General features: G+C 42.0%; 1 protein-coding gene across 1 annotated transcript in view; it reads right to left on the bottom strand.

Moving 5' to 3' along the window:
* tncb (tenascin Cb) overlaps positions 1-14,932 on the bottom strand; it is a gene marked incomplete at its 5' end in the record, with an annotated part of 56,161 nt that overhangs the window by 7,018 nt on the left and 34,211 nt on the right. The window contains 9 exons of the mRNA XM_083979090.1: positions 305-466; positions 959-1,055; positions 4,894-5,045; positions 5,905-6,037; positions 6,125-6,255; positions 7,783-7,926; positions 9,553-9,672; positions 10,877-11,009; positions 11,587-11,723. Coding sequence (XP_083835216.1) covers positions 305-466; positions 959-1,055; positions 4,894-5,045; positions 5,905-6,037; positions 6,125-6,255; positions 7,783-7,926; positions 9,553-9,672; positions 10,877-11,009; positions 11,587-11,723 — 1,209 coding nt within the window. The remainder of the gene's footprint in view (positions 1-304; positions 467-958; positions 1,056-4,893; positions 5,046-5,904; positions 6,038-6,124; positions 6,256-7,782; positions 7,927-9,552; positions 9,673-10,876; positions 11,010-11,586; positions 11,724-14,932) is intronic.

The raw sequence follows: 14,932 nt of genomic DNA, 5'->3' as shown, positions 1-14,932 counted from the left end.
CTCATCTTTTGAAGTTTATAATGAACTTGTTCTGATGGAATTTATTTAACTGAGTAATGTACATGTATTTCTAACCTCTTTCCTGAACTGTTGGTGGTGATAAAATTCATACTGCTTGATATTCTCACTAGATCATTGACAGCGTATTACCATAATTTACCATTGAAAACAGTCCACAACAACTGTTCAATAAAACTACATAAGAACATTTTAATATTTTGAACTATGTATTTGTGAGAGCAACTGAAAGGTGCTGGACAGAAGCGTTGTATTCATGGCTGCGGGCTGCAGGAGTCGGCCTTACCTGCTGTTCCACTGTATCCTCCTACATGGACTTTGTAGCGGGTCCGAGGTTCAGAGACGGAGAACTTGTCGTATTGAGCGTAGGCCGTTTCTCCCTTATCTCTCAGGTCCACTCGCAGCTCGTACTGACCTCCAACTGTGATCTTATGTAAGTTGGACAAACCTGAGTGAGAGGAGACTGGGTTATTAACTAGAAAAATGGAAATTATGAGCAAACGATGAGAATTCCTGATATATTTTGTAATAATACAAGGTTTAACATTTAAATAACAAAATATACATTATTAACAGGATTAAATGATATTTGATGACTGATAACTGCTTGGATCCAGATTTTAATGTTTCTCTCTGCTATTCCTCTGTGTACAGTATTATATTAGTGTTTCATGCCTCCCACACAATATGCTTTTTATTATATAATGAAATAGAATTTTAATCAGCCCATGTAGAACCACTGTAGAGTCGATTCATATGTTGCTGTTTTTACATTTATGCAATGTATATTTAATCAACAAAATACATCATATCAGCAGCAGGTGATAGAAAACACTGAATGTTGTTCATTCTCATTATAATTACATGGGGAGTTATACATTACCATGTCCCTATGTATTGTGAAACAGTGCGTTGTGCTCTGGTGTTTGTGAGAAATTACCGAGCCAGAATTCATCGTTCATGTCACCGAAGCCGGCCGTGTAATTCTTCCAGTTGCGGAAGAACTCCAGTCGTCCGCTCTGGCGTCTGAGGAAAATCTGCAGAGAGCAAAACAAGATGAAGAACATGAGATCAGCTGTATGTGAAACATCTCTACAAGCACTGCTGCTATAAAGTCTTATAATGAGATTTTGAAAGAAGCCAAAGTATCATAGAATATTATATACAGTATTTGTTTCGACAAGTTCATCTAGCTGCAGCAGACCATGGACTCGTATCAACAGAAATCAATCATATTGTCTATTAATTCCTTCTCATCCTATGATATTAAAGTAGCTTTTTTTTTCCTTTGGTGCAATGGAACAAAACACAACACTATAGTGATCTATAACTTTATACACCTTATACCATTTTTGAGGTAATTGTTTTAGTAAAGATCATCTATACAGTGCTGCAAGACAAAACTAAAACTTAATAAATAAGACACCAATATAAGTTATGCTCCAGCCCACTAACAGATGCAAGTCAACCAACCCCTGAGAAAAACCCCTACAGGCTCTAGCTTTGTGTGCCTGTTGTGTGGTGCTGGCCATGTACAGTGGGTTAATAGGAGCTTCTGAAACTGAAAACTGTTTCTTGTACTGAATTATAACAGTACAGTTTGGGGGCTACAATCCAAAGCAAATACCTGGATGAATACCTTCGAAACTGCTGAGATGTATTTTAGGTTCTACACAGTGGTTAGAGCCACAAGTAATGTACAGGAGCATCTCAGTGAAGTAGACTATGATGGCGGTCAGCAGTCTTCTCCATGACAGTGGAGCTACTGAACCAAGGCTGTCTTTACACTACATAGTTCAAATGGCCAAATTCCGAGTCTCAAGTGGCACAGATCAGATCTGTAACATGAAGTCAGAGTCAGAGAGTCAGAGTCAGAGTATCTTTATTGTCATTATTCAAGATAATGAAATTGTCTTCGGACCCACGGCTTAAAAACACAACATACAATACAGTAATAAATAGAATAGAAAAATAAAAATAAAGAATACAATTTGCACAAGTATGTGGGGGTAGCTGCATGGAAATAAAGTGCATAAGTGCCAGTCTGAGTGTATCTGGGAGGGAAAGTACGTGTGAGTGTGTGTGTGTGTGTGTGTGCATGCCACTACAAGGGGGCGATAGCCTTCACCGCTCTAGGAAAAAAGCTATTCTGAAGCCTTGTAGTGGTTGCCTTGATGTACCTGTACCGCTTGCCAGACGGCAGCGGTACAAACAGTTCGTAGCCCGGGTGGGTGGGGTCTAAGGTGATGCATCTAGCCCTCCTCTGGACTCGAGTGGTGTAAACAGAGTCCAGATCAGGCAGACGGCAGCCCACGATCCCCTGTGCAGTTCTCACCACCCGGGCCAGGTCCTTCTTGTCCCCTGCCGTACAGCTGCCGTACCACACCGTCATACTGAGGCACAGGATGCTCTCAATTGTTGCTCTGTAAAAGTCTGCGAGCAGTTTGGAGGAGAGACCAGCTCGCTTCAGCCTCCTGAGGAAGAAGAGCCGTTGTTGGGCCTTCTTTACCAGGAGTGAGATGTTCAATGACCAGGAGAGGTCAGAGGAAATGTGGATGCCCAGGAACTTGATGGTTTCAACACGCTCCACCGCCTCCCCCTGTATACAGATCGGGGCATGTTGAGTCTTCCTGGACCTCCTAAAATCAACTATAACCTCTTTGGTCTTTGCGGTGTTCAGAATAAGGTTGTTATTTGAACACCACTGTATCAGGTGCTGGACCTCAGCTCTGTAGTGGATTTCGTTGTTGTCTGACACGAGACCCACTACGGTGGTATCATCTGCAAACTTCACCACCATGTTTGAGGGGTGGATGGCAGAGCAGTCATGTGTGAAGAGAGTGAAGAGGGCGAACATGTAAACGGGACACATATGCATGGAATCGGATATTGTCAGATCAGATCCAGGCCCCTGTCATATGTGAAAATGTATCAGATACAAATTGGATATCTGCCAATACTTCTGCAGTCTAAACAGATGGATCTGATCTTTCCTGGCAATGCGTGGCATACGATGTCAATGATAATATTAATTTGCATGCCCACACGTTTTGCTGAACCTCTGTAGCCCGTGATTGACACGTGGGGTTGACCTGGACTACCGTGGCCAGCTGTGGTCACTGTCACAGGAGTTACAGTGTTTCATTTTCGTAGTGTCTGGGCATCTGTTTTTTTTTGTTGTTTTTTTACCTCACTAGTTCTTGTTTTCATATAACCGAGTGGTAGAGATGGCTTAACCAGCGGTCGAGCAGGCAGTTAAAGGGTTAAAAAAGTTCACTAGTTTATTTCCTCTTCAGTGGGTTATTTCACACAAACAAAGCAGGTGTAATTGCAGATATCACATATAGGTCACTTCTGATAAATAGACAGTTGTATAAAATTGTATAGGCAACAAATGGGAATTGGGCATCAAGGCCTGTAGAGTAGACAGGGGTTCTCAACTAGTCTCACTCTGGGACCCACATTTTCCCATGGTCATTAAGTCGCAACCCACTTTTATAGAATTCAAACCAAGATTATTATTTTTTTAAACCTTTAAAAACTAATTTTGCTCTTTATTGAGCAAATTGCACAAAATAAAGACCCACAAAACAAAACAAGATTCACTGCATTCAGGCCACATTAATAAGAAACTGATATCTTTGCATTCAGAGCAAATAATAGACGGGTTTCTGTGCAACGTCATCGCAGATGTGCGCGCGCAGCCAGGGGGCAGAAAGCAGGACATTTCTCATTATTTACAAGCGGAGTCAAGCAGAAAACGAAAAGGACAAGGAGTTGTTGTGGTGTTCACTGCACAAACCGGCAAAAGGATGGATGGAAATTGTATAATAAACCGAGGGGATCTCATCCGTTTGCCAAAAAAAGAAGAAGATTATGGCTCCAGGTCATTGAAAGGGCGGATTGGGGTCCCGAAGTTCCTAAAGGCGGCGAGAGTCTGTGCAGCACTGGTGTCGTAAAACTAAAAATAATATACTTTTTTTTTTTTTAATTAAAAGTTTTGCACATACAGACTTAAATGCACGCAAATTGTTGTTTGTGTAGCCTACACAGTGGGCTTCTCTATGAGTTAACTGCTAATGTCGGGCCATATGACAGCTGACTAGTTGGACATATCTGAAATACATTCTGGGAATATTATAGCTATGGGTCTGATAAAAACGAAATTTATCAACCAGCGTATCCAGCGTTTTGCATTAATAAACGAGTCTGGCGGCCTCTCTCTCTCCTCCTCGCACACACAGGCAGTTACACACACACAGTCAGATGGGGTTGACGCGTTGTGATGGTAGCATGCTAATGTGTTCAAATAGCTATTCGCCCCCGCTTCCCATCAGACCGTCCGACCGGGGGGGTATCCGAGTAGTGAAATGGCACTCGGATACCGTCCAAGCCGAGCGAGTACTCGAGTACTCGGATATCGGCTGCAGCCCTACAAACAATACAGCATCTACATTGATATCAGTTCACTCCGAGCAGTCTTCTGCCCCCTGGCTGCGCGCACCTAGTAGAAACCCATCTATAAGAAACTGAGGAGGAGCATTACAACTGCATGTGTTCACGTGTCTCGTGTGCCTTTCAATATAAGTTATTTTTCAAAATAAAAGACATGTCCAACATCAGATGTGCATTAAATATGATTTACTTTTTTGACCAGCTGTCCGCGACCCATCCAGAATGGGTCCGCGACCCACTTTTGGGTCCCGACCCACCAGTTGCAAACCACTGGTCTAAGAGACCATTTAAAGGCTTATAGGAAACCGTTGCCTTTTCCCGTGATGTTCTAATTTATCAATATGCACCTGTATAATCAGTGATGCTTTTTCAAACATTAATACATATTGATCATATTTGTCCCTTTGATCAGAGACTTACGATCCATCCGCCTCCGTCAGTGGTCATGTCGCAGTAGACCTGGATGGGCTGGCTCTCGTCTCCGCCCAGATAGACCGTGTACAGGCCTGAGGTGGTGTCACCGTTCAGCAGGGCCTGGGAACAGTCCCTGGGGTGTCTGTAGAGCACGCCAGCTACACACACACACACAGACACACAAAATATGATAGGATCAGACAGTACAGTGAACAGCTATGGGATAAAACAACAGTGTATTCCTTTAACTAGTTTAGTTTAGTTTATTTATTTATTTATTTCATTCATTTATCAAGCATAATTTCTATTATTTATTACCATGAATTTCTTTTATTCTTAATTATCCTTCTATTCTCTATGCACTCATTTTATGAACCGATCTGTCGTCTTGTCTTGTTGTAGAATGATGATGTTTATTGTGCAGCTGAGAAACTGAATTTCCCTCGGGATAAATAAAGTATCTATCTATCTATCTATCCATCCATCCATCCATCCATCCATCCATCCATCCATCCATCCATCCATCCATCCATCCATCCATCCATCCATCCATCCATCCATCCATCCATCCATCCATCCATCCATCCATCCATCCATCCATCCATCCATCCATCCATCCATCCATCCATCCATCCATCCATCCATCCATCCATCCATCCATCCATCCATCCATCCATCCATCTATCTATCTATCTATCTATCTATCTATCATAAAAACAAAAATAAAACTAATAAAAAATTACAACATTGTAACTCTTGAATGAAAGGGGGCAGAAAGAAGCTAACATATATTTTCTACCCCTTGTTACAAGAAATTAATTCACAAATTAGATAATGCATCCAAGCAAAGAAGGAATTCTAGATGTTTATAAATGAGAACATGGTATGTTTGAGTGAATCCCAGTACAAGGCATCAATCAGTTGAAGAGCAGCCACAGTTTTGCCAACGCTACACACTCATAACACAATATGCTGCATCCCTGATGATAGAATATGTAGCTCTATGACTCAACCCACTGGTGGTGAAGACTGTAGTGATGACTCTGCTCCTCTTGGGCCCGGCGATGGCCTGCAGCTTGACTGAGTACTCGGTGGAGGCGCTGAGCTGAGCCATGTTGTAGGACACGGCGGTGGGACTGAGAACCACCTCCTGAGGGAAGAAACATGCTCAAACATTTCACTCCTCAACACTTTGAGATGTATTTCACCGCCACCGGTTTGGTTCCCCCCCACTCACCCGGACGGTGCCGTCGGCTGACTCGAAGCTGAGGATGTATCCCGTGATGTCAGCGCGCGGCGGCTTCCAGGTCAGCATGCAGTTCTCTGTCTGGATGTTGCTGGCAGCCAGATCCTGAGGGGCGTCCACATCTGCACACATTCAGTCAGTTAACAACTGTCATGTGAGTGGTGTCGTTGGGAGCATCTCATTTGATGTATTTATGTAGTTGTGCCTTGGCTATATGTTTTTTTTATTTTAATTTTTTTATTGTGTGTATCTGAATCTTCATCTCTCGATTGCCCAAGACAAATTTCTCCACTCTAGGAAGAAATAAAGGCTCATCTTATGTTATTTTTTATGTTATATGTTATTTTTTTATGTTTTCTTTTTCTTTTTCTCTTTTTTGTGTTTACTTGAACTTAATTTATCTGTATCAGTTTTTTTCTTTAGGTTCGCTTTCTTTTCTCACCTCTTTCCATTTATTTATATATTTAGTGTTGTTGTCATTACTACTACTATTATTTTTACTATCATCATCTTCACTTATCTTTATTTCTTTTCTTTTCTTTTTTTATTTAATTTTAATTTTGTTATTTCTCTACCTTGCACAAGGTATGTGATTATTATTTCTTTACTGTGTTTCAGTTATTTGTTAGGTCAAGGTGAGGTCATGTTATAAGCCTTTTGGGTTTCAGACCTCACCTGCACATTTTTCTTTTCGTATCTTTCTCACTAGTAAGAGAGATAAGTAAATGTTTTGTTATATTTTATATGTGCAAATAAATAAAGTCTAAAAAAAAAATGTGTATGAGCCGTTTCAGTATTTATTTGGTGTTTTTTTTTTTTTTTGTGTATATTATTTTTGGTGAACTTCCTCTTAAACAGCTGCTGGTCTGAAAGTGAAAGTTTTTGACCGTGTTTTGTCGTTACATGTCGTGTCTGTCACTGTGTTTAAAGGGATAGTTCAACATTCTGGCAAATTAGCATATTTCCATAATCCCTATAGTTTTAGGAGTAGGATCATTGCCTTTAACTGTCGGTGCAAGCTGTTTTTAGATCGGCGGGGCAGAGACGTGAGCTCTGCACGGCGTGTGGTACATTCACCTTTCCCTCTTCACCTTTCCCTCTTCAAACTCATTAAAAACACAATCCAACAACTCCAAAACGCTCATGGACAAGTTGTGACCTGCACATTCACCACGCTATGAGATAATAACGGAACATTACAAGACAGAGTTCTTTTCGAGGCAAATGCGCAGCCGGAACTACATTCCAGACACAGCTGCTCGGCAGAGTGACTTTGAAAGTGCAAGTAGTTCCGAGTACTTGCTTCATGTGTCGTAATGTTACATAATTATACATTATTATTATTAGCATGGTGAATGTGCAGGTCACAACTTGTCCATGAGAGCATTTTGGAGTTGTTGGGTTGTGTATTTAGTTTGATGAGGAAAATGTGAAAGTACCATGCGCCAGCTAGCTGAGCAGCTCACGTCTCTGCCTCACCAATCTAAAAACAACTTGCACCGACAATTAAAGGTAACAAACCTATTCCTAAAACTATAGGGATTATGGCAATAGGCGAATGTGCCAAAATGTTGAACTTTCCCTTTAAGGAAAAGGTATTTTGGGTTTTTATTAGAACTTTTGTTTATAGAGGAATTGGGATCGCTCACCAGTGGTGAACTCTGTTGTCGTGGCTGCGCTCTTGGCCAAGTCCCTCACGGCGTACACCTTCACAGTGTAGTGCGTTGCTGGCGTCAGGGAAGTCATCTCGAACTCCACCACATTCCCAGACACGCGCTCCATCACCGGAGCCACTGGGGCCAACCAGAATGAGGGAGGAACAAACATGTGAAATCAGAGGGTGTTTCATATTGTGATGTGTCACTCGGGAGTTTGTTCATCTAAACCTGAGTGTTACTGAAGACTGGTCTTGTTCTCTCACTTAGGTATAACTGAGGGTCGGCCCTTAATGAAGGTTCTGGAAAACCTTGCTTTGCACCGTTAGCTGTATCTACATTCTACATTCTATAATCTTCATTTAAAAAGGTTGTAATAATCATTAGAGCTAGTCTGCCCTACAAAGGCAAAGTGAAGTATCTGTAAAAATGTCAAACTGAGAAAAACAGCTTTTTGTGTTTTTCATTGTCAGGTTTAAGCATCAAATTATGATTAACTACCAAGTCTATAATTGATTAGATAAAGGTGGACTGAATTAAAGCAGAAGTAAGCGGAATGTTTGTGTTAATAATAAGTCTTAAATAGTTATATCTTCCGACAACAATCACTTATATAGAGTGTTTGGTCTGAAACACGGGTCTGTCAATCACTCTGCTCTGCTGTAAGCCGAGGAGAAAACTTTTCTTGTATCCTACAAGTTTTATCCAATGAGGAGAGAGAACGGCATAAAGGGGCGGTCCTCTCTGTGTGTGCAGCCAAGGGATGCACGTGAATGTGGTGACGTAGGGACGAGGGCGGGGACTGCTAACTCCATCGGCTGACAAGAAGTTATGGTGCGTTCAAGGCAACCCGTAACTCGTGTTTTTCTGACCTGTGAAGTCATACCAGTTCGATCTGGTATGAGTTCACGGGTTCACGGGAAGTTATGAGTGGCCGTTATAGTGACTTTCACAGGCAACAGGTCGGAAAAACACGAGTTACGGGTTGCCTGGAACGCTACAAAGTCGTAAGTCGTGACTTGAAGCCGTAACTTGCGGTTTCAAAAGCCTGCCTGGAACACAGCATTAGCCAAAACGACCGGAACGCTTACTTCTGCTTTAAATGTATTTTGTAGTTTGTCTTTCTGACCAATTTTGAATGAATGACTGTCTTTATTGAATGAATGAATGTCTTTATTGTCATTGCACAATTACAACGGAATTGGGTGCAGTCCTTAAAGTGCAAGTTAGGAAAAAAAAAAATTATTGGGTTTTATGGCAGATACTGCACTTTGGCTTGGTATTAGCTACAGATACGACACTTTGCCTTGGTTTAACTCCAATGGAATTATATAGAGTAAATTATAAAATGTAGGGAGTACAGTTACTCTTTGCAGATACTGCACTTTGCCTTGGTTTCACAGTGCTTTTTTGGATGGACAGCAAAATAAAAAGCCCAATAACTCTGGAAATGTTAGCAGTACCAATATCAAATTCTACCAGATTGAAGAGAATATGCCACACTTTTGATTGGTCAAAGAAAATGAAAAAAAATTGAAAAAAATGCAGGTACTGCACTTTGCCTTTGTAGGGCAGTATTGTTTTATAGCATCTGGATCTCAGTTCAAGACAGGATTAGGGAGACTGATTATGGTGACAACAGGACACCAGTGCAAAAAAGTAAAAAGTTGATCTCTATTTACACTTTCCTCTTTGTTTATTCCTTTTGTAGAGTACTAGTATGTACCGTTTATTCCTCTATCTGTGTGTTTGGATGCATCATACCTGAGTCTGCACTGTAGGTGATGACATAGCCGTCAACTGTGGCGATGGCGGGCTGCCACAGCAGGAGAGCTTCAGCGTCTGTGATGTTGACTGCAGTCAAACCACGAGGCTTATCCAGAGCTGCACCCCCACAGACACACACCACAAACACACACACACAGACTCCGTTAGGGTGAATTGACCATACTTGCATATCTCCCTATGGACATTTGACTATTGAGTTGAATGGAAGTGAAATCTCTCCATCTTCAACCTCATTGTTATTTGAACACCAAAAGACTAAACACATTTCATGAAAATCCTTGAATAAAACATTGTTACTGCTGCTGCATGTGCAGTAGTATTTGTTGTCGTGTCAATTTTAGTCGCTTCATTGCAGCATCACAAAACTGAAGAATCAAGCCAAAATATACATTTGTGTGTATGTGTGTGTGTCACGCAATGAAATAATAATGGAACGTTATGAGACAGAGTTGTTTCCAAAGCAAATGAGGAGACTGCTTGCCGAAAAACTGCCCCCGACGGGAACGTGCATCAGCGGTTTTGCATGAATTTCCCTCTAAAACAACTCTGTCTGGTAACGTTCTGTTATCATCTCATAGCGTGGTGAATGTGCAGGTCACAACTTGTCCACCAGAGCGTTTTGGAGTTGTTGGATTGTGTATTTGATGAGTTTGATAAGGGAAACCAAGAAATCCCATGAGCCTCCGTAGCGTAGCTCTGAGCAGCTCGCGGCTCTGCTCCGCCGTAAATTAAATTAAACCAACACTAAGGAACTTTTCAACCTTCATATAATATTTTCAGAACTTTTGTGATGGTACATGGACTTACAACAGGTTGAATGACACCTCTGTCATTGCCTGAGGGAGTCTGTATCATTATGGTCTGTATCGCCTTCACTGGCACTAAGCAGCTTTGAGGAGCGTGGTAGGAAGCCGGCTCTCACTTAAGTTTCACTTTCACTTTTGCGAGTCACGACGAGGAGGGAGCAATCCGTCAGATTGTGTATGTGTGTTTACTGTGAAATGATCCGCTGGTTGCTGAGCTCTAAGTATAAGATATTGATGTTCACTATGAGACTTTATTATGTTGCTTATTCTGCTCTTATAACAGAGTTGATTATTGATTGATTATAATCTTAATATTGACAAAAGTGGAAAATGAAAAGGTCATAGGCATAAAAGCAAGATGAAGACATACTGTGAACAGTCTGTAACTGTACAATATTTTATTTTATATTGAAGAGAGCGATCAGTGGCAGCCCCCCGCCCCCTGGTGTGTGTGTGTGTGTGTGTTACAGTGCAAGTTTCCCATGAGCCTGTACCTGTGGTGACACTGTCTGACCCCGGCTCGCTCTCCCTCTGGCCCTTGACAGAGACGATGGTGACCTCATAGGTGACCCCGGGTGTCAGGTTGGGCAACACAGTGTGAGACTCAGAGCCGTCCACTGCCAGCGTCTTAGCATTACCTGGGAATCAAAGAGACATGAGCGTTATTTTAGTGTTTTTACTGTATTTTACATTAGGTGTTTGTTCTGCGTGGATATACATTCATATTTAAAAAACAATTCTTACTCCCCCTCCCTTTTGTTTACATCTATGGATTAAATATGGTCCATTCTATCACTAAACCACATTTAAATTCTGTGTTAGAACTTTTTCATTGGAACTTAACAAACTTATCTCACAAGTAATGAAATCATTCATTTTCTCCTCATAGAAATACCCACAATCAGTCACTAGGGGGCAGAATCAGTCTATCATTGGAGAAAGGAGCTTCTCTGTAGCTGATAGAGGATTAGGCTGAATTTTCAATAATAACCCGGAGTATAACAAAATTGTTAACACACATTTATAGTACGATTAAATCATTTTTTCTTGATGTAAGATGGGATGCAGCTGAGGGGAGAACTTTTAGAGATTAACATTGTCAAGGGGGTTTATTGAATCAAGTGGCACTGCTGCAAAATCTCCCATGTTTGAGCTGTAAATGACTTACACACACACACACACACACACACACACACACACACACACGAGGACACTGACCTCCGTGAGCAGGCACGTAAGTGACTCTGTAGCTGTCTACCCGGGCTCTTGGAACCACCCAGTGAACGGTGGCGGATGTGTCGGTGACGTCAGAAAAGCGGATGCCCTTGGGTGAGCCCAGGTCTGGCACAGGCAGCACAGAAACAGCAGGTGGGGGCAAAAACAGACAAAAAAAAACAGATGGTTTAGTCGATATGTGTATAACCCTCTTAGCATGGTGAGGGGCAGAAAAGATCGAACATACGGTATATTTGTCAATGAAACTGAATGAATGCATAGCGTGGATATAACATTGTCAGTGACTTCTGCTCTGGAATAAGGAAGCAGACGAGAAAAGCATACAATATAAGCACACATATTCTGTTATTTTAGCCAGAGCAGATCCACCACCGAGAGACATTTGTTTTAGAACAGAGCAAAAAAAAAAAAGAGCGTGTGTGTGTAAAAGAGAGCGAGGTAGACAGACAAAGGGGGCCTGGGGAGGCCTGTTCTCCTGGAGAAACCCTTTCCAGCTAACAGCAAACCGCAGTATCTTGCGTGACAGACCTGAGGAGGATTAACTTGCCCCCATTTCATGGAGACACAAAAGTGAAACATGCGCTGTGCAACCCAAGAGTAAAGCCTTACCCCCAGGGAGGACAGGGGACACAGCCACAGACACCCTTTCTATATGTGACATAGACAACTGCCCCTCCACCTCCTTTACAAAGAGACACACTGACACATGGGGCCAGACAGTTAAAGACTGAGGACTGAACACAACAGACAACACAACGTTAAGTAGTCAAGTAGCTGAGTGAATGTCCTGAGTGGGGGTCGACTGCCATGGCTTTTTAAAGGCCTTATGTAGAAAAAAAAAGTTTTATAGTATTAATATAATATTCAGCATTTTGACCATCATGGGATTTATAATTTTGCAATAAGGCCCAAATCATCAATATAGATGAAGGCTGATTTCAGTAAACCCACGTGTAGGTCTGACTGTGAACCAGCCATGTGGGCCGCTGCTGTCTGCTGGAACCACTCAGGAGCACCGACAGATGGGGTGAAACACAAAGTTGCTGACACAAGGCACACATTGTCATCACCTCAGATGATCAAAACTAAATTGGCATTTTGTTACCAGGGCGATCCTGGTTCTCACTGAGGTATCTCACTATGGGATGTGGCCTCTGGCGTGACTGATCAAAGTTCCTCTACCACCGTGTCTGTCATGGTATAGACCGATTGTATGAGTTGAATCATCCAGCCTGTCCCTCTTTACAACCACCTGCTGCCCCTCTATAGGGCACGTCTTCTACTTGCGGCCCTTCTCCACTAGCAGTACTTGGCTCGGCCCGACTCGGGATAGTACTTGGTATCTGGTACTTTTTTGGCGGGGGGTATCAAATTCCAAGCACCTGACCCGATACTAAACTGTGACTAGAAGAGTCATGAGGGCGACATCTAACACAAGAATCAAACCTGCTAAAACACACCAGAAACAGAGACCACTGATCTGTACAGTAACTTCTGTTATGTTTTTAAAGGGATGTTTCAACATTTTGGCAAATTGGCCTATTGCCATAATCCCTATAGTAGGTATAGAGTAGGTTCATTACCTTTAATTGACGGTGCAAGCTGTTTTCAGATCGGCGGGGCAGAGACGTAAGCTCTGCACGGCACGCGGTATTTCTGAGCTTTCCCTCATCAAACTCATCAAATACACAATCCAACAATGCTCTGGTGGACAAGTTGTGACCTGCACATTCACCACGCAATTAAATAATAATGGAATGTTATGAGACAGAGTTGTTTTTGAGGTAAATACGTAACTGGAACTACATCCCAGACACGGCTGCTCGGCAGAGTGACTTCAAAAGCTAAAGTAGTTCCGAGAATTTGCTTCATGTGTCGTAATGTTACATAATTATACGATATTACTTCATAGCGTGGTGAATGTGCAGGTCTCAACTTGTCCACGAGAGTGTTTTGGAGTTGTTGGATTGTGTATTTAGTTTGATGAGGGAAACGTAGAAACACCATGAGCCAGCTCACATCTCTGCCCCGCCGATCTAAAAACAGCTTGCACATAATTAAATGTAATGAACCTACTCCTAAAACTATAGGGATTATGGCAATAGGCGAATTTACCAAAATGTTGAAATATCCCTTTAAATTTAAATGGTTGCTTGGCGTAAAAAAAAACCCACACCGTAGTTCTTGGACGAGTGTGTTTGAGGATGACGAGAGGATCCTAAAGAGAGCTAAAAGCCATGCTGCGATGACCCCGCCCACACTGAGGAGGTGCTCAGTTGTAATGGAAAATGACCAAAAAAAAAGTCGAGTTGAATTGAGTAGAGCCGATTAGCGCTGTAATGGAAAAGGGCCAATGGTTGATATGTACAGGAACAGCAGTGCTGTGACACACCTCAGTCAACTTTCAGATAGTAGGACTACTCTGCTATCTAAATGTTCTCTTTAAACCTCAGAAGATGACCCACTCCCAGACTGCATGACTGGTGTAAAGCAAGCAGTTCCAGGTGGTGGGCATGCAGGTGGTTTTAAAGGGGGGGCGAGCTAGATTGTTCACCTTTGAAGAACATGGTGGTGGTAGACATTGTGTATTTAGTATGGCATGTCATTTTTGTCCACCTTTCACACTTTCCCAACTCCCCAGGGTCAAATGAAAGGTCACTGGGGCCTGATTTTTGGCAAGGAGGTGTAGGCTATCTTTGGGTAAACGTCTATTTTTTGGACCCGTAATGCATTTTAACCACACCCATAAATAAAGAATCTTGATCTTGATCATGACCCTTCAAGTGGACAGAAATGTCTATGGGTTTTTTAATGTATTTTAAAGTAAAAATTTTAACTAACAGATATCACCATGAAACTTCCCAAGTGTATTACTCACATTAAGACAAATATTTTTTGTATTACAAGTTTTGTCAAACTTTATGTTTAAATGTGTAAATGAGGCAATATCTTTCATGAGATACTTGGTGACTCATTTTCATTGAAGTCAACTAAGTGCCTTGTGTTAATGCCACTACACCATGAGACCAAATGAAGAGACAGTGTTAGGACATAGAACATAATAACGTTTCATGCTGTTACCATAAAAAGACACAACTGACAACAACGGCTACGATGACGAGACCGGTCCAGAGTTTCAGTTCACAGCTCTGATTTCTTGTCTCCGTTCGGTCACTGTGTACCTGTTCTCACCCTCTCCACTACAGACTTGGAGCGTTTTCCCAGAATGAGCCCAAAGATTTCAATTTTGTACTCTGTGTCCTCAGTGAGTTCTGTCATTGAGGCGCCGCGCTCCTCGCTGCCCAGCACCAGCT

This window comes from Trachurus trachurus (assembly GCF_905171665.1).
Source record: "Trachurus trachurus genome assembly, chromosome: 9".
NCBI lineage: Eukaryota > Metazoa > Chordata > Actinopteri > Carangiformes > Carangidae > Trachurus > Trachurus trachurus.
The sequence above is the reverse complement of the archived record's forward strand: the minus strand, read 5'-3'. Positions and strand labels throughout refer to the sequence as shown.